Source organism: Paramormyrops kingsleyae, chromosome 17 (genome assembly GCF_048594095.1).
Source record: "Paramormyrops kingsleyae isolate MSU_618 chromosome 17, PKINGS_0.4, whole genome shotgun sequence".
NCBI lineage: Eukaryota > Metazoa > Chordata > Actinopteri > Osteoglossiformes > Mormyridae > Paramormyrops > Paramormyrops kingsleyae.
This window is the reverse complement of record NC_132813.1, coordinates 18,503,636-18,522,631: the sequence shown is the minus strand read 5'-3', so window position 1 is coordinate 18,522,631 and position 18,996 is coordinate 18,503,636. Positions and strand designations below refer to the sequence as shown.

At 39.7% G+C, this 18,996-nt stretch overlaps 1 protein-coding gene and 1 long non-coding RNA gene across 3 annotated transcripts; one reads left to right on the top strand and one right to left on the bottom strand.

The window, feature by feature from the left end:
* Positions 1–68: 68 nt before the first annotated feature.
* LOC111845650 (immunoglobulin lambda-1 light chain-like) lies at positions 69–18,165 on the bottom strand. 2 transcript variants are annotated; one of them, XM_072701148.1, is made up of 10 exons: positions 18,062–18,165; positions 7,345–7,689; positions 6,822–7,127; positions 6,294–6,578; positions 5,238–5,336; positions 4,675–4,690; positions 2,893–2,930; positions 2,736–2,789; positions 2,588–2,658; positions 69–1,879 (listed from the first exon to the last, which is right to left on the bottom strand). In XM_072701148.1, exons 1-10 carry the CDS (start codon positions 18,153–18,155, stop codon positions 1,853–1,855), a joined length of 1,335 nt encoding a protein of 444 aa, XP_072557249.1. In that variant the 5' UTR covers positions 18,156–18,165; the 3' UTR covers positions 69–1,852. The 2 variants fall into 2 exon arrangements, with proteins under 2 accessions (XP_072557249.1, XP_072557250.1); XM_072701149.1 differs by lacking the exons at positions 69–1,879; positions 2,893–2,930.
* LOC140578939 (uncharacterized) lies at positions 15,671–17,394 on the top strand. Its single transcript, XR_011983220.1, has 2 exons — positions 15,671–16,018; positions 17,025–17,394. It is a non-coding gene; the product is annotated as an uncharacterized lncRNA (long non-coding RNA).
* Positions 18,166–18,996: the final 831 nt, after the last annotated feature.

Below are 18,996 nucleotides of genomic sequence, written 5' to 3'. Positions count from 1 at the left end.
CGAGTATGTGCGCATTTACGTTACATCTTTATTAATCCAGTCGTCCATATGTGATTTCACTATGAGTAGCCAAAAAAGACATAAGTACATTTTAAGATACAGTTTGTTTATTTATAAAGTCGGTTTTGGGGGGAAAAGCCACAAAAGAAAGTCAAGTGTCCCTACTTAACACGCAACGTTAATGAAAATACATGAATTTCAGGCAGACAGTTTCTGGACAATGCTAACAGTAACTCCACGGGTTTTCAATGGTGAGAACATTGTGAGCAAAATACCTAAACCTGTTGATCTTCGTGTGCTTGCAGAGATTAAATAAATGTATGAAGTAGGTTTTCTTCTGTAATTACGAATGAGACCGCACTCGCTGCTTTTTAGCGTATGGAATCTGAGTATTCGTCACGGTGTGCATGGACCCTATCTCATTTGAAGCAGGGGAGACCCTGGAAGTGATGGATGGATATCCTGCAGCCATATTTTACATCCATTTTGTTGCTCTGCTGATACAGATGAACAGATTATCCAATGGGAATGCTCCTTACTTAAATTCTTATTGGACAATCTTGACTTCTATCTTAAATTAACCCAGCTAGCTGAGATGTCCTGCTTTGAGGAACACCTCTCTAATTGTACTATGATTACCCCATATGTTACTTTGATTGAGAGATTCACAAGGACAGGAAACTTGAAGTTTTTTTTTCTCTTCCACTTTGGTTTCTGTGGTACCCTTGCATGTTGCATCTTAACCACTTGAGTCTGGTAGTGTGTATGTATACCTGTGCTCTTTTAACTTATCTCTCCAAGATGATTATGATGACACTATATATATATATATAATGTACAAACACTCAGTTGTGAACTGGGCAGATAAGCAGTAACCTGGACTTTGTTTCAGTACTGTAATACGTAAGCTTCTTTATTATTCATGCTTTTAAGCAGATTACAGGAATTCTCTGTTTCTGTTTGCTGTGCTCTCTTTTAATCTGTGGTTCACAAATATACCTCAGATGTTCACTTACACAGATTCATTTTGTAGATCTAATTTCTTATTGATAAAAACAGCATGGTTAGAGAAACTGAAACTTTTAAGTAACTACTTTGTTGTTTTCCAGTTTAAAGTGTGTCACAGAAGATGAACTAGATAACTAGACTGAAAAACTGTTAAACATGAAAAGTTATTTACATTTTCTACTAATACGTTGTTCATAGTGTCATAAATCCAACATTGTGCACTCCTTGGTATTCTCTGTAAATATTTGTACATTGGCACATTTATTTAGTGATTGTTCACAGCTGAAGGCCAGTGCTCTGATGTGGTCAGTCCTGGAGGCTGGGCTGTGAGCCCCGTATGTTACGCCTGTGAATAGCGGCCCCCACCCCATTGTGTCTGGGGCTCTTCAGCGCAGCACCTTGCATTTCAATAGTCCTTTTATTTTCATATTGTTAGTTATTTGTATTTGTAAATATGCTGTTGGACTACAACATGGAAATAATGTTTACAATAATGCAGGCAAACTCATGTGAGAGAAAGTTTTCACTGAGCAAACTGTGTGTTTTGGCATCCTCTGCCATCTTCCACTTAACGACATTTTGAACAACCTTTTATTTCTCCTCAAATAAACACAAACACATTTCACATTTGAAGGGGAAGCATGAAGCAGTTTGGGGACAGGGACTGTTTTTAACTAGTCAGTAGTGAGAAGAGAAGATGTTCGTAAGAGAGTGGCAGCTTCCTGTTGTCTCCACAGGTCACTCACTGGACTTTCAGCCAGAACGTAAACACTGCTCACTCCCTCTGTGAGCTGCTGTTGAATCTCTGGACGTTTTTGTCTCTTGGCCCCAACTACACTGTATATTATACACTGTATAAGGACATAAAGTTCTGGAAAGGCAAAAACAGTACAGGCTTCCATTAGCCTTATGTAGCACTTCCATTGCTTTTTTGTTCATCTTGCTCCTGCCCATCCAGTCCATGGATTATTTAGAACAAAGAATTGCACATACTCTGTTAAAATGACCAACAAGCTGATTGGTTATTGCTAGTGTTTTTTTGTGTGTGGGGTTGTTATGCGGTTATGTATTGTATGTTGATTAAGATGATTGAATTGAACTTATTGTACAAACCTGAAGCATTCATGTGCAATGCACTAGTAGCTATCGATACATTGTGGTTCTGTCATATCAAATGTCTGTGCCAAAAAAGTCAATGATCTGATAATCACTCTACTTCGCTTATTTTACATTTCAAAAGGGAGGTATAAATGTAAAATAATCTGTAAAAAGGTTCCGGTATGCTGCACCATCACATAAAAAACACTGGTTAACACCGTATTACATTTTTTTTTATTCTGGACAGAACCACATTGTCCACAAGCCAACTGACTAAACTGAAAAAGTATGTCAGCTTGAAGCTGAGATGGCATGCAAACTCTATACTTTCTAATAAATTAAGTGGACTTCAGGAGTTACAGGTGTTCACTTTTACATTGCTTAGGCAGTTGTGTAAACGTGATATAGTCTGTTACCACTCAAAAATAAACCTGTATTGGACAGTCTGTATAAAATCAGTATAAGAGTGTTAAAAATTTACCGCGCTCTCCACATTTCTGGATGGAACAGGTGCTGTGATCTCTGTGTATAAAACATGTGATTCATCCAAAACTGGTGAGGAGAGAGAGCAGGTTCAGTTTAGAAATAAACAGGAAAGACAAACATTTTCTCCAAATATACCAACCAACCTGTCCTGTGCTCTTGAAGCGTTTTTGTCATCTTATCCAGCACGGCATAGATTGCTATTTGAAAAACAGAGCACAGATCATATTGAAATGCTCAGTAGCACAGCTCCAAATCTGACAGCAAAACAAGCAAAGACGGCCTTCAAGTGCCCCAATGTACCTTGCGACGTGACAGATTCATCTGAGACAGGTGGTCGACTGATAAAATGGAAAGAAAGTCATAAGATGTCATTCAGGTTAAAATCCAGAAGGAGCAGGCTGCTTTTAGGCACAACACCTTCCTACCCTGTGCTTTCTGCTAACCCACAGAAGGTGGAGAAGTCTACCAAATCAAATGTATGATTACCCACATCCACCCGTAACTGTAGGCCTACTGTTTGGTTAAAGGAGTAGCCTACTTTCACAAGTGGTACGATTAAGGCTTTAGTATGGGTGGAAACAGTGAAATGCAAATATGTTCAAGTAAGTTGTGCTTTCCGTACCATGCTCCTTCAACCTATTTATCTTATTTACACAACAGCTTGTCATTTTTGTCTCTACACGGTTGTGCGTTTACAATTCTCCTCTGTTCTCTATATCGCGCACACACTATTTTAAGTTCCGCCCCAATGCGTGCGCACAGACACGTGCGCGCACACACAGGTGAGTACGCTCCCACCGGCGGACAGAAAGCGTGCGTGGGAAAATATGTCGCGTCAACCACCTGAAAAGCAGACAAAACTATTTGCGTCTTTTTGACTGCTGTCATTAAAAGAAACACATGAACACAATGAATCCTGTCGGTGTTCATCTGCCCCACCCCAAACCTAGGGGAAACACTGCATATGTATTACATTCTCTAAACATATAATCTAGTTATCGTGAGCAATTTGTTTAGCCTTGTTTCCACACATGTCCTGTCTCTCTATTTACTTTATGTGTATAAGTAACACCGCTCGAGAATTTCCGCTCCTCGCTCCACTAGAATTTCCTCCCGCTCCAGTCAAATCGCTCCACGCTCGCTCCAATTTAAAAGAGGGACAGATAATCTGCATGCCTAACAAATGTCACCTTAAACCGAAGCTTTATATCATAAAGAAATATGAGCAACGGCAGTCAGAACAGAAAATATTTATTTTTAAGCAACTTATAGGCAACAACGGACAGGTTTGGCAATGGCATTCTACACAAAAATAGGCTTAAAAATAAAGGAATCAGTGGGCTTAATAGCTTAAAGAATATACAGGCACATTTTAAATTCCTCAATTTTTTTCTGTTGATGCTGCTGCTGCGTTTCTATAAAATAAAATTTCACTGACAGCGTTACGTGAAATTTAAAAAACATCCTATATTACACCTACTTTGAATGACAAAACGAATTTATTTGATTACCAATATTTACTTTATAGGCTTTTATACTTTAAGTTACTTTATAAACTTGATATGCTACAACCATATAAAGCTTGCTCGCGTTTTGCTCTGGCTTCCGCCTGTTCGCGTAGCACACTCATGTTTCTGAGAAAAGTGATTCCAAAGTGAACCTTGACTCACTGAAACAGTTTCACCACATTGTTGTTCTTGCTGTACATTATTGTCATCTATACGTTTGATAAGAATAGTACACTTGTATGATTTATCAGTTTCCTTTGTGAAATACTTTGCGAATTCCATCTCGGCCAATTTGTGTAACAGTCTTGATAATTGTACAGATGAATTCTGGGTAGATTTGGGCACGCCTCAGAATCGTAGTGTGAGCGGTATCGGAGCGAAATTGGAGCGAGACAAAGTGACCGCTCCAGCCTTAATTAAAAAACCGCTTCGCGCTCTGACCAAATTCCGCCCGCTCCGCTCCGCTCACATGCTCTGTGCCCCACTTGACTGAACTTAACCTGGTTGTGAAAATGCAGCACATTGAAACCTCTGGGTTACCATCTCAGAAGTAGAAGAGTTTACTTGGGCTTACCTGTGTGGGCAAGGTGCTGTGAACAGACACAAAGGCAACGTGAAGTTTGGCACAGATGTTAGCGATGTATTCATTCTCATTCACTTTTGATGTAACATGGACCACTAGTACAAGAGTGGGTGTATAGGTGTAATATAAATGAAATGGCATTTGTCTTGCTTTGGAGAATAGCTAGGCAGCTAGCTGCTGCAGATCGTTAGACAGGCAGATTAGATCGATCGATCGATAGATAGATAGATAGATAGATAGATAGATAGATAAGATAGATAAGATAGATAAGATAGATAAGATAGATAAGATAGATAGATAGATAGATAGATAGATAGATAGATAGATAGATAGATAGATAGATAGATAGATAGATAGATAGATAGATAGATAGATAGATAGATAGATAGATAGATAGATAGATAGATAGATAGATAGATAGATAGATAGATAGATAGATAGATAGATAGATAGATAGATAGATAGATAGATAGATAGATAGATAGATAGATAGATAGATAGATAGATAGATAGATAGATAGATAGATAGATAGATATGATATGATCATCTTTACTTCCAGGTGCCTTTTTCTTCATCCTCCATGCCACAAAGACGACAGCTACAACAAGGACTACAAAGACACTGGCCAGGCTGTAGAGAGGATCAAGCCTTCCTAGAAATTGTAGGATAATACAGATTAATAGCAAATGGTTTTCTGGCTTGGTGATTTCCTGTTTACAGTTAAATGCAAAATCTTTGGGCACTGAAGCCATTTGCATTATTACACTAAACACTTTATTATCCATAATGCAACCTGATTGGATAACACCAAGCTATTACATGCACTTGAAAAGAATTGGTCACACTTTACTTGAGGGGACATGAATAATGTAGATGCTTACTTAATTCATTAATTAACCAGTAAGTGAGTGTTTATTACATACTGGTCCCATACTTGTTCATCATTAATCAATCATAGTGATTTCATGCTTTCAGTCTGACAGTAGAAACCTGCAACCTGACTTTTTAACATGTCAGTGACAGTGGTGCTTTGAAAAAGATCATGCAATATCCATCCATCTTCCAGTCACTCCTCCAGTACAAAGTCAGGGTTAACTTGTAATTTAGAGATGCCAGTTCACCTAAGTCTGAAATTTTGCATTGCAGAAATAAGCCTTCTATCCACTCCTGCTGAAATCAGCTGCACTTATGGTCTTTGTGTTAGCTTAAACGAGTCTGGCCATTTTTATCCTTTCATTAGCAAGGTGATTTTGGCACAGAAATGTGTAGCATATTAAAAAATCAGGTGGGTGGCTGTTTCTGAAATCTTGATACACTATGTCTGACACCTCACATCATGTTCAAAATTGTATGGATCAGGTGTTTTACTTGTTATGAGTCGAACAGTAATGGAAGCTCAGAGCCCTGACTCTGTGTGTGTGTGTGTGTGTGTGTGTGTGTGTGTGTGTATTCAGTTGCAGCCACATGGTTCGCAGTTTGGAGAAGCATACTGTTTGCATGAACAAGCCTAATGAAGTACCTAATGAACTGCTCACTTAGTATGTTTAACTATGTTAAATTAGTATTTGCACCTTAAATGAAATTACTTGAGTCAGCTGAAAGTACTTACTAGTCCAGGTCCTCTCTGACACCTGTAAGTGCATGCTGGTATTCTCCTCCCCATACTGGTTACATACCACACAAATGTAAAGCCCCTCATCTTTCTTCTGCACATTAGCTATGAGTAGCTCGTCTCCTCCGTGCGACTCTGATAAGTTTCCCCATAGCCACCTAATTTCAGGCATGGGGTTCCCTTCAGCAGCACAGACAAAGGTCACAGAAGAGCCTGTTTCGGCCCACACTGAGCCATTGCTCACAGGAGCTGAGGAGGTCACGGTCACAGAGCTGGGTCCATCTGTGAAGAAAGGCAGAGAACAGCATGCAGCACAACCCCATGGGCTTGTTGTCATCCTTACAAATATCACACACTATTTTAAGTAGCTAACTGATTGCACTCTTTCTCCTCTGATCATGTAAACTGCATGCATTTATTGTCACAAAGAGAAATTACTGGGGAACTAACTTTCAATTGGGTTCAAGTTTTTGAGGTACTAGAAACTACAGCCCCTGATATTTTTCTTAGGGGCAGAAGACTCACAGCTGACATTGAGAGTGATGGCTGAACTGTTCTTCACAGGCCAGTCCGGGTGAGAAACCTGACAGAGACACTCTGTATTATGGTCTTCCTGCACAAGATTTAACCTGTACTGGCTCTGCAGACTGAAAGTGCCAGTACTGTCACGCTGGATTTTAGTGTGAATCGTGCTGGCAGGTGGCGGAAGGCCCCTGTGGAGCCAGAACACTGAGACATTCTGAGGGTAGAATCCAGAAGCGTTGCAGATCAGTTCAACGAGATGTCCAGACAACAGGAGAGGAGGCTGCAGGATTTCTACTGAGGGTGCAGCTAGAAAACAGGTAATTATTAAATCATTCAGGGTGATGAAAACATTGTAGTTATCATTGATTTCTGTCTAAATATGTCCCTATTTAGGTTTTCATATCAAAATAACAAAAATATGACTAATTTACTGGTTGCAGTAAAGATAACACATATCATATAAACAGACAAATCATATAAATCACATTTATTAAATGAGCAATTTATAAAGCAAGTTCCTTACCATAAAGGGAAATTTTAGTCCCAGAGCCTGTGAATGTCTTTGTCTCTTCAACGCTTAATATTTTAATCTCACAGTAATACATACCTTCATCATTAAGACTGGTTTGATTTATTTTGTGAGTAAGCTCACAAAGACAAATAGTTTCTTGGGTGATATGTGGCCTGCATTTTAAATTTCCACTCCCATTAACTTTATTCCCAGAGATTGATTTGTAGAATCGCCCAAATCTTTGTGCATTCAGCTTCTTAGTGAGGTTGAATTGACAGGATAGAGTGACTGGCTGCCCGATCTGAGCTGTCATTTCAGCCGGCTGATATACTGCATTGCTCTGCTTTGCTGTGTCCCCTGAAATAACAAATGTGTTTATTAATAAACATTAATGAAGTAACTCAGTGACAGAATAGTACTTTCATACCATGACATTATACTTGGGTGCGGTTTGCGAACATTAGACAAAAACCTTGCATTTTTTGAAACAAAGAAATTTTCAAAAATGAAAATCTGGTGTTGCTGAATTATTTCACAGTTTTGCCGTCCCTTTCATGTCACTGTCACATTTCACTGTTTCAACAGCTTATCTTGGTCAGATCACTGCCTTGTTCTTCCGGGGGAGTTGTTAATTCAGCAGCGGCCTTGTCCGAGGCCAGTGCTGATTAGGGGGGAGCCAAAAGCAGATAGGATAGGGTTGTTTAGGTTTTCGGGTGAGAAGCTGTAATTTCGCAGCTCCTCTAATGTCCACGCTGGTCTCTGCCATCCAAAATTCTATGCAAAGCCGTGAGCTTCTCCGTGATGTTATTCAATTTGCGATCTATAGTCACAGTCTGAGTGCCAAGTGGGGCTTTGAGCGGCTGTCACCGTTTTCTTCAATCTTCGATAAACCAGGGCAATGCCTAATCCAATCAGCATCAGACCTGTAATCATGGTTCCGAATAGGTAGATATCTTCGATGTCCTCCACGGAAAGAGCTGCCAGACACACGACCCTCCACTTCTCCCATCCGTCCATCGTGTAGCCAGCTGCGTACGTTCCTGCAGGACAGTCAGGTTCCCCCGAACCTGAGCTTCTCGTCGAGAAGATGGTGTCAATTGCGTTGAGAGACCAGTTGATCAAATCCATGATTTTCTTAGTTTGGAGAGCAGGGCTGAGAGAGTCTCTCAAAGTACAAGACAGTAGACTAGATGAGACGAGAGGAGAAAAACAGGGAAGATAAGGGGAGGGAGAGGGAGAGAAGTGCGTCCGCCTCCGCTGAGAGCCGAGAGAGAGTTATTTCACCCAGTTTGTTTCTGACCCCAAGCGATTCTTTTGTTTAGTATTTTACCCCAATGTGTTCTGTAATCTTTTAGTCTTGGAGATGCTAGTGGATCGTTACCTCTTTCCTGCCTGCACCATGCTGCACCGTAGCACTTACAAAGATACACGTACCCAATTTGAGCGATCTCTTGACCCCCCATGCTCTCCCAGACCATTTACTGACTTCATAGGAAGAGTCACCACAGACATGAATATCACTGCCAAGGTAAGTGAACCTCTTGACGAGATCAACATTCTTTCCACAGACAGACACACTATTGATGGCTGTGCCCATGAGGTCATTAAATGCTTGGGTCTTGGTTTTGATCCAGGCCTCCAACAACCCCAGACACTCTGACTCCTTGCACAGTCTTTCGAGGGCCCCAATCAGAGCCTTTATTGACTCTGTGGAGGTCAGAGCATCATTGACAAGGTCAAGATCAGTAAATCTTTCCTTACCAACAGATGCCCCACAGCCACTGGACCCCGCAGCCCTGCCCGGCACCCAGTCCTCGCATGCAAAAAGATAGGACACCCGATGCTTTAATAGCTAGTATGTCCCCCCTTGGCTGAAATAACCTCAATAAGATGTTTCTGAAACCACATATCAATCTCTGAAATCGCTGGCAGAAAGTTTTCCCCACTGCAGAATTCCTTAAGCTGTGTGATGTTTGAAAGGTGTCTCATGTGCACGGCCTGTTTCAAATCACCCCACAGCATTGCAAAAAAATTTGATTTGGGCTTTGCCTTGGCTATTCCAGAACTCCCCATTTCTTTATTCTAAGCCTTTTCTTGGTAGAAATACTGGAATGTTTTGGGTCATTGTCATGTTGCATAACCCACCCCCACTTCAGCTTCAACTTCCCAAACTGATATGCATCTACAGTCTTGTTTCTTAAAGCCTCAGAGAGCTCTTTGGATCTCACCATTGTGATTCCACACATTTCAACAATCAAGAGCAAACCAAACTAAATGCCTGTGGTTTAAATAAGACAGGCTCCACCAAAAAACTGTATCAATGTTCTAATCATTTTCACCTGATGTGGTGCACCAGAATCTAATTCTAGGCATTTTAAACAGTAATGGATGTGAGGGTGTCCTAACTTTTTCCTCAGTGGAAACTGGCATCATAGTTAATTTCTTCTGCTAAATAAGTGAATTCGTTTCTTGTTTTTGCATAGGTGATACAATTATATCACCTTTATCTACAGATATGATTTAAAAGATTTAATATTGATATTTTGAAATTCATTAGTTAATAACTAAACATTTAATGAGGTGTCCTAATTTTTTCACATGACTGGACGTGTTTTATCAATGCGGTAAGTGACAGGTCTGTTTGAGTGAAACTGTAATACACCAAACAATGAAAAGACTTAACTGACATAGAAAAGTTACAACAATCTGGTCGATAAGTGCTAACGTTAATCATCAACGGAATTACAAATAAATGATACGCTAAAATATATAGGCATGTATCGCAAATTAGCATCACAGCAATCCAGTGAATCACGATTGGCGTCCTTTTGCACGTTACAGAACTAGAGCAGCACACTGAAAATAAATAAGTCAATTGTACATATTAACTATACGAGATGAAACAAGTAAAAAAAACTTGGTTTCGCCATTTCTTTCGAAGACGTAAGAAAAGTATAAACGCAAGAAAACTTAAACTTAAACAATACAAAGCACATGCATCAAACTATAAAGGCAACATATTGAAATACTGTAAAAGTCGATCACAAGTTCAGACTTAACTGAAATGGCGTATCAAAATTTATGCAAACAATATACAACCTTCCTCCGCCGACCCAAATAAATTAGACAGCAGAACAAACAGAACATAATAGAAACGCCGCGTTGCCGTTTCCACGACCAAAGTACGGTGGCCCCTAGAGACAAAACACACACAAAAGAAAAAGCAGAAACAAAATGAAAATGCGCAGCAAATTAAAAAAACACACAAAAGAAAAAGCAGAAACAAAATGAAAATGCGCAGCAAATTAAAAAAACACACGCAAAAGAAAAAGCAGAAACAAAATGAAAATGCGCAGCAAATTAAAAAAACACACGCAAAAGAAAAAGCAGAAACAAAATGAAAATGCGCAGCAAGTTAAAAAAACACACGCAAAAGAAAAAGCAGAAACAAAATGAAAATGCGCTGCAAATGAAAAAACACACACAAAAGAAAAAGCAGAAACAAAATGAAAATGCGCTGCAAATGAAAAAACACACACAAAAGAAAAAGCAGAAACAAAATGAAAATGCGCAGCAAATTAAAAAAACACACGCAAAAGAAAAAGCAGAAACAAAATGAAAATGCGCAGCAAGTTAAAAAAACACACGCAAAAGAAAAAGCAGAAACAAAATGAAAATGCGCAGCAAGTTAAAAAAACACACGCAAAAGAAAAAGCAGAAACAAAATGAAAATGCGCAGCAAGTAGACAATCCCAAACCGGAAGTGCTCCACCACGCTAGGGGGCGCGGTGAGCTCATGTGGCACAGTCGCTACACAGTAGTGATGGGAAGTTCGACTGAATTAACTGATTTGATTCTTTCGAGCTGTCCGTTGTAATGAATCGATTCTAAAATCGATTCTGTGATTCACTTTTTTTTCCGTCTTTTTTGCGCCTGACCGTATGAGTCAACGAATCATGGGATCGGATAATAAATCAAACGGTGTCTCAAGGTTACGTTATTTGACTGAAAGATGGGGCTGGTGTTCAACAAAAATGTTCAGCTTGACTATTCACAATAAAAAAAACAATATATAAAAAGCAGAAAGGGTGTCGATGCTGAATAAACACGCGTGTATATATAGTTCTTATTTTCTTGACTTTAGCCAAATTCATGTGCATGAGTATCAAGGACTACATCACAGTTAACAACTGCAATATTACCAATACAATCACACACACATACAATGAGCATGAGTAAACTTGCATACGTTGTTGTGTAAACGTCAAAGTTAATAAATATCTTTGGTTTTTGATGAAAGACATATGGTTTTATTATGCAGAAATGCAATAATTTACTGTTGTGATAAATGAACACAGGGCTGCCAACTCTCACGCATCTGGCGTGACACTCACGCTTTCGGATTCTCACGCTCGTGCAAGAAATCTTACTGCAAATTTATATTATTACATTATAAACCTAAAATTAGCTGCAGCAAAAGCGTTGGGGTAGTTTGCAAACCCTACAGACCATTTACAAGGGAATAAAACTGTCACAAAGGTGTAAATGCGTGTGCGGACTTGTCTGAAATGGAAAATCTCTGGCCAACCGGCTGACCAAAGTTGACAGCCCTGTGAACAGCTGCGTTAATTTTATTCCTTTCAACAGCGTAACTGCATTTCCGCAGCAAATGCCGCGAGGCGGCGAGGGCTCTTGGGATCGGTTCGCAAACCATTCGTTTTAGTCACCGACCGAGTGTCCGAAAACCGTAAGTTCGATTTGTTCATCGAACGGACTCTTGGACACTCCGTCGGCAAGTCAAACAGATGGTTTGCGAACCGATCCCAAGAGCCATTGCGGCGTTCACAACAGTAAATTATTGCATTTCTGCATAATAAAACCATATGTCTTTCATCAAAAACCAAAGATATTTATTAACTTTGACGTTTACACAACAACGTATGCAAGTTTACTCATGCTCATTGTATGTGTGTGTGATTGTATTGGTAATATTGCAGTTGTTAACTGTGATGTAGTCCTTGATACTCATGCACATGAATTTGGCTAAAGTCAAGAAAATAAGAACTATATATACACGCGTGTTTATTCAGCATCGACACCCTTTCTGCTTTTTATATATTGTTTTTTTTATTGTGAATAGTCAAGCTGAACATTTTTGTTGAACACCAGCCCCATCTTTCAGTCAAATAACGTAACCTTGAGACACCGTTTGATTTATTATCCGATCCCATGATTCGTTGACTCATACGGTCAGGCGCAAAAAAGACGGAAAAAAAAGTGAATCACAGAATCGATTTTAGAATCGATTCATTACAACGGACAGCTCGAAAGAATCAAATCAGTTAATTCAGTCGAACTTCCCATCACTACTGTGTAGCGACTGTGCCACATGAGCTCACCGCGCCCCCTAGCGTGGTGGAGCACTTCCGGTTTGGGATTGTCTACTTGCTGCGCATTTTCATTTTGTTTCTGCTTTTTCTTTTGCGTGTGTTTTTTTAATTTGCTGCGCATTTTCATTTTGTTTCTGCTTTTTCTTTTGTGTGTGTTTTTTCATTTGCAGCGCATTTTCATTTTGTTTCTGCTTTTTCTTTTGCGTGTGTTTTTTTAACTTGCTGCGCATTTTCATTTTGTTTCTGCTTTTTCTTTTGTGTGTGTTTTTTTAATTTGCTGCGCATTTTCATTTTGTTTCTGCTTTTTCTTTTGTGTGTGTTTTTTTAATTTGCTGCGCATTTTCATTTTGTTTCTGCTTTTTCTTTTGCGTGTGTTTTTTTAATTTGCTGCGCATTTTCATTTTGTTTCTGCTTTTTCTTTTGTGTGTTTTTTTAATTTGCTGCGCATTTTCATTTTGTTTCTGCTTTTTCTTTTGTGTGTGTTTTTTCATTTGCAGCGCATTTTCATTTTGTTTCTGCTTTTTCTTTTGTGTGTGTTTTTTCATTTGCAGCGCATTTTCATTTTGTTTCTGCTTTTTCTTTTGCGTGTGTTTTTTTAACTTGCTGCGCATTTTCATTTTGTTTCTGCTTTTTCTTTTGCGTGTGTTTTTTTAATTTGCTGCGCATTTTCATTTTGTTTCTGCTTTTTCTTTTGTGTGTGTTTTTTTAATTTGCTGCGCATTTTCATTTTGTTTCTGCTTTTTCTTTTGCGTGTGTTTTTTTAATTTGCTGCGCATTTTCATTTTGTTTCTGCTTTTTCTTTTGTGTGTTTTTTTAATTTGCTGCGCATTTTCATTTTGTTTCTGCTTTTTCTTTTGTGTGTGTTTTGTCTCTAGGGGCCACCGTACCAAAGTTCTCCTACAGCAGATCTCGAGGTGCCCAGTACGTTGCTCATATACTGTTTCTATGCTGTCGAAGATGTTCTGAGTTTTGGATCCCTGAGTCACTGCTTGTAGTTCTTCTTAAGTGTGCTTTCTCCACAAATGTAATTAAAATATACCTGAATTAACCCTTTCCTTAAGAAAAATAGTACAAAACAGCCCACATAGCAGACAGGTCTGGCCCAGATCTGGCGTCAAGCCGGCATTGCTGGCTGAGTTCTGGCATGGCAAGTGGTATGTCAACCAGATATGGGCCAGGTCTGGCAATGATGGCACTGTTTACATTATGGCATGCCAGATGTGGCCCGATTGTGGTTTGGTCTATGTGGCCCAGGCACATAGAAGACAGGTCTGGCCCAGATCTGGCGTCAAGCCGGCACTGCTGCCCAGTTAGCAAGCACATGTGGGCCGATTCTCGCTGAGTTGTGGCACATTCGGTTCACTGTCAGCAACGGTAAAAAATTGCGGGCCGATTGTAGGCCTAGCACGGCGACGATTCTGGCTGACTGTCGGCATTTTTAATCTGGGCCAGAACCATTCTGAGCACGGCGAGCGATTCTGGCTGACTGTCGGCATTTTTAATCTGGGCCAGAACCATTCTGAGCACGGCGAGCGATTCTGGCTGACTGTCGGCATTTTTAATCTGGGCCAGAACCGTTCTGAGCGCGGCGAGCGTTTCTGGCTGACTGTCGGCATTTTTAATCTGGGCCAGAACCGTTCTGAGCGCGGCGAACGATTCTGGCTGACAGTCGGCATTTTGCGTGTCGGACGACTTTGGCTGACAGTCATCCATTTCAGCATTGGTAACATGATTTGTGTCGTACCTAGCCCTCACCTGGCGTAAAATTCTGGCCTGATGTCAGATAAATATTCTCAAAAAAATTCGAACCAGAACTAGTCTTAACATGGAAGATCATTCTGACTACAGTCTATAGGAGGGGTCACCAACATGGTGCCCGTGGGCACCAGGGCGCCCCCAAGGACCACATGAGTTGCCCACGGTGACTGTTCTAAAAATAGCACAACTCACCATTGAGCATGGCGTCTAAAATTTAATTTTATCCTGTTGATATTCTTCTTTAATCACATTTGCATTTATATAGATTTGAAAATGGCAATATCTAAAAGAAAGCATTTAAAACGCGTTTATTATACATGATTTAAGAAAAATGTATCAAACTGGTAGCCCTTCGTAAGGCTCAGTACCCGTGAAGTAGCTCCCAGTTTCAAAAAGGTGACCCCTGGTCTTAGTCTATAAGAACATAAGAAATTTACAAACGAGAGGAGGCCATTCGGCCCATCAAGCTCGTTTGGGGAGAACTTAACTAATAGCTCAGAGTTGTTAAAATCTTATCTAGCTCGGATTTAAAGGAACCCATGGTTTTAGCTTCCGTTACACTAGCAGGAAGAATATTCCATACTCTAACTACACGCTGTGTAAAGAAGGGCTTCCTCAAATTTGTTTTAACATGTTCTCCCGCTAATTTCCACTTATGGCCACAAGTTCTAATATTTAGACTAATACTGAAATAGTCATTTGGCTGAATAGCATCCAGTCCCGTTAGAATCTTATAGACCTGAATCATATCCCCCCTTAGTCTCCTTTGCTCAAGGCTAAACAGATTCACTTCCGCTAACCTCTCCTCATAAGACATTCCTCTAAGACCAGGAATCATTCTCGTTGCACCTTTTCTAAGGCAATATATATGAGGTTCTCATTTCATTATGTTGTATATGTAAATCTGCAAGATGTCACCTGGGTCTGTTCGAGCATTGGTAATGCTTTGTCCCATACCTGACCCTCATCTGGCATAAAATTGTGGCTGAAGGCTCTGCTCTCTATTATATCATAACCACTGTCTGTTTGGGATAAAGCCTATACTAAAGATCATGAGAAACACAATAAAGGGCCAATGGCTGACATACAAAAAGACTCCAAGTACCAGCTGTTGACATAGTACAGTCCCACTGATATGATAATTTTTTTGTTTAACATTGGAAAACCATTAAAACTTATTGGATATTTTTTGTTAACTACGGTATACCGTCAATCATTATTTTTCATCTGACATGTTTACTTAAAAAAGGAAAAGTAAAACCAAATGAAAACATTAATTTATCTTCTCTAAAATCTTGTCTTTTAAAAATATAAACCCGTTTGGAATACTTTGTGTATAGGGCTTTTCTATTGACCGTTCGGTATTTGATCATCTACGCTGAACAACCAATCCTGAAATAAGTGGGCGTTAACGTTTCAGTTTAGACCAATCAATGTCCTTTAGACGTCACTGCAACTTGACCGGACTTTGAGGCTGTTGACGGCGTCGATCGACTTTAGATGGCTGATTCAGTTTGAATAATAACGAGCGAATTGTGGTAAGTGAAATATTGCAGTTACTTTTAAAGTTCCATTTAACCTTTTTAGTCAGAGATTTTAGCTTAAGATTCTGTCGGAACGGTATGTTGGGAATGATCGTTCATTTTAAAAAGTCGGTTCAAACAAGTCACACGCCTTGACATAATATTAAATACAGGGCTCTCGAGTTTAAATCAGATGTTTAACGTTAGATTACATCTGCAGAGCTCTCAAGTCTCACGTATTGTGTGTGGGACACACGCATTTAACACAACAATCTCCCACGCCAAACGACATTTCTCTGTCTGAGAAGTGATAAAGCTCGCGCCACAGCTAATCCAAACCTGCACCTTCTATTTTTTTCTTTTCATGGGGGACATGTCACTTCAGTCCACTGCTCCTTTGTTGCTGGTGATATCTGAAACTTGTTTGGTTAAAAATGAGCACCGCAAGTTCCAATTTACGACTTTGTGCATTTAATTCCTAGTGATGGAAATATATCCTTATATATATATATATATATATATGTCTAATTGATCAATCGACAGATTTATCAGTTATGCATGATCATAAGTTGGTAAAGTTGTGTGTCATATTAAAGTCACAGTAAAAAAACAACAGGGATGAAATTCATATGGAACAATCATATATTCTGTGCAGTATTGGATATAGCAGCCTTCTGGACAGTTACAGTTCAGCAATGAGTGTTTTTTATGTCAGATCAGAACAGATATTACATTTCAGATTGCATACATATATGCATACAACTTTGACGTGTTGTGAATTAAATGGTGAAATTAACAACCCTGTTTAAATATTGTTTACTTCTTCATGATATTCTGTCATGGACATAATGATTCATATCTCCTTATTTGTGTACTACTGTAAGTGTTTTGGAATTGTTTTATACTATAAATGTTGGGTGCTGTCTTGATCTTGATGGTATGATTTATGTTCTATGCCTTAGAAGCAGGTGGCATTAATAGTTTTGTGTTGTGTGTTGTGGCTGCAGAATTCCTTAACTAGGAGTGCAACGGACCAGGAGGCAGAGAAAAACATTCAAAGATGGCTTCAGTTGGCACCTGACAGGGATGGAGGAATGAAGGAACATGCAAAAAGGGCAAATGACACTTAATTCCATTGTTTGTGATGTATTTACTTGTTTTGTATTTGGATTTTTTTGTGTGTGTTTTTGACCACCCAAATTTCACATTTTATTAACCAGCTTTACAGGGCCATGTTCTTAGATATTTTGTATGTTGTGAAGTGCTTTAAACGCCACATCTGTCTGTTGATGTTACAAAGTAAAGTGTAATTAAATATCAATCAGTGGTTTGTTGAAAAGCATTTATATGTTGTTTATAGTAAAAGTAAAAATAAACTTTATTGATATCAATTGTGTATCCATTGTGCTTTATGATGTCACTGGGCCTGTTATGGCCCAAATCAGGTAGAACCATGTCTGGGCCATCACTGGGCCTGTTATGGCCCAAATCAGAAAATCCATGTCTGGGCCGTCACTGGGCCTGTTATGGCCCAAATCAGGAAGAACCATGTCTGGGCCGTCACTGGGCCTGTTATGGCCCAAATCAGGAAGAACCATGTCTGGGCCGTCACTGGGCCTGTTATGGCCCAAATCAGGAAGAACCATGTCTGGGCCGTCACAGGGCCGTCATTCTTTGCGGTATCTGGGCCAAAGGAAAATGAATAGTGTGGGCCAGATCTGGCCCAAAAGAATTTTGCTATCTGGGAGTGGTGAATATTTACTCTTGGTTGTCATAAGCATACCATGGTATGGTATCAGAATAATACATTTAATACAATATTTGATTTCTCCAGAGAGAACAATTTACATAAGTTTTTATAACATATCACTTTATGGATGACAGCAGACATTTGACCTCAGAATCAGATTAGTTTGAGAAATATGAGAAATAAAATTAGCAGCATATCTCTGTCACCCCCCCACCCATTTGAAAACTATGCCTAAAACCCTTCTGAGACATTAGACATAGAATAAAATTTAACTGACAATACTTTTTTGCAGTGGAAAGGTGACCTACCAGAAGTCACAGCCAGTGGAAGAGAAATACAGACAGCATAGAGGACATGCAACAGGACCCAGCGCCGCTCCACCATAGTCTGCACAGTCTCCATTTGCGTTATCTTGCTCCTCCAACTCAATTATAGCACAGTCACAAAACGCGAAAAGAGGAAGCTGCACGCATGTGACCAGACTTGCAGCCAGTTAACTCAACATATTTCTCAACCTGTCTTACTCTGTGTTTCCTAGTAACTAAATGTATCTGCTTCCCCTTGCATTCTGTCTTCGCCACCAAGTATGCAAGAGCAGGATGCAGTGTTAGTGACATTTAACGCGCTCTGCAGAGTGAAGATGCAGGCTGAATTTCTTCATTTTCTAAAGCAAAGTCTTTGCAAGTGGAAAATAACTCTGAATTGAGGATCTGATGGATATCAGATTTTGTTTACAAAGGTCCTGGGTGTTTTCCAGAAAAAATGGGTAGCTTCTGATGAGCGAACTGAAACATATGTGGGGCAGTGTGTGACTTAGCATGAATGAAGTGAATGCCTTGGGCTGTAGTTTGAATATAAGCAGGGACTGGAAATGTGTGTCACCACTGAGGCCCAAGTATCAGCATCTGAGCTTGACTACCTGAAGTACACATGAAGCATACAGACAGGAAGTGGCTGTTGAAACCCGGTTTTTTTTTTACCCCTGTCTTGTCCGGCAGTTTAGCAAGCAGGATGTTAGTCTGGGTGCTTTATTGGGCCAACACTTTTATTTTAACAAGTGGAGCTTCGGATTAAGCTCCTCTTATTACTTGAGATATACTCTTTATTCACCGTTTTAGATTATTGCGCCATTAAGCCGGAGCCGACAGGGAAAGTTTACTAAAATAGGAGAGATAAAGAGAGGTAGAGAGGAGGGAGAGAAAGAGGAGAGGGAAAAAGAGAGAGAGACAGAAGAAAGAAGAAG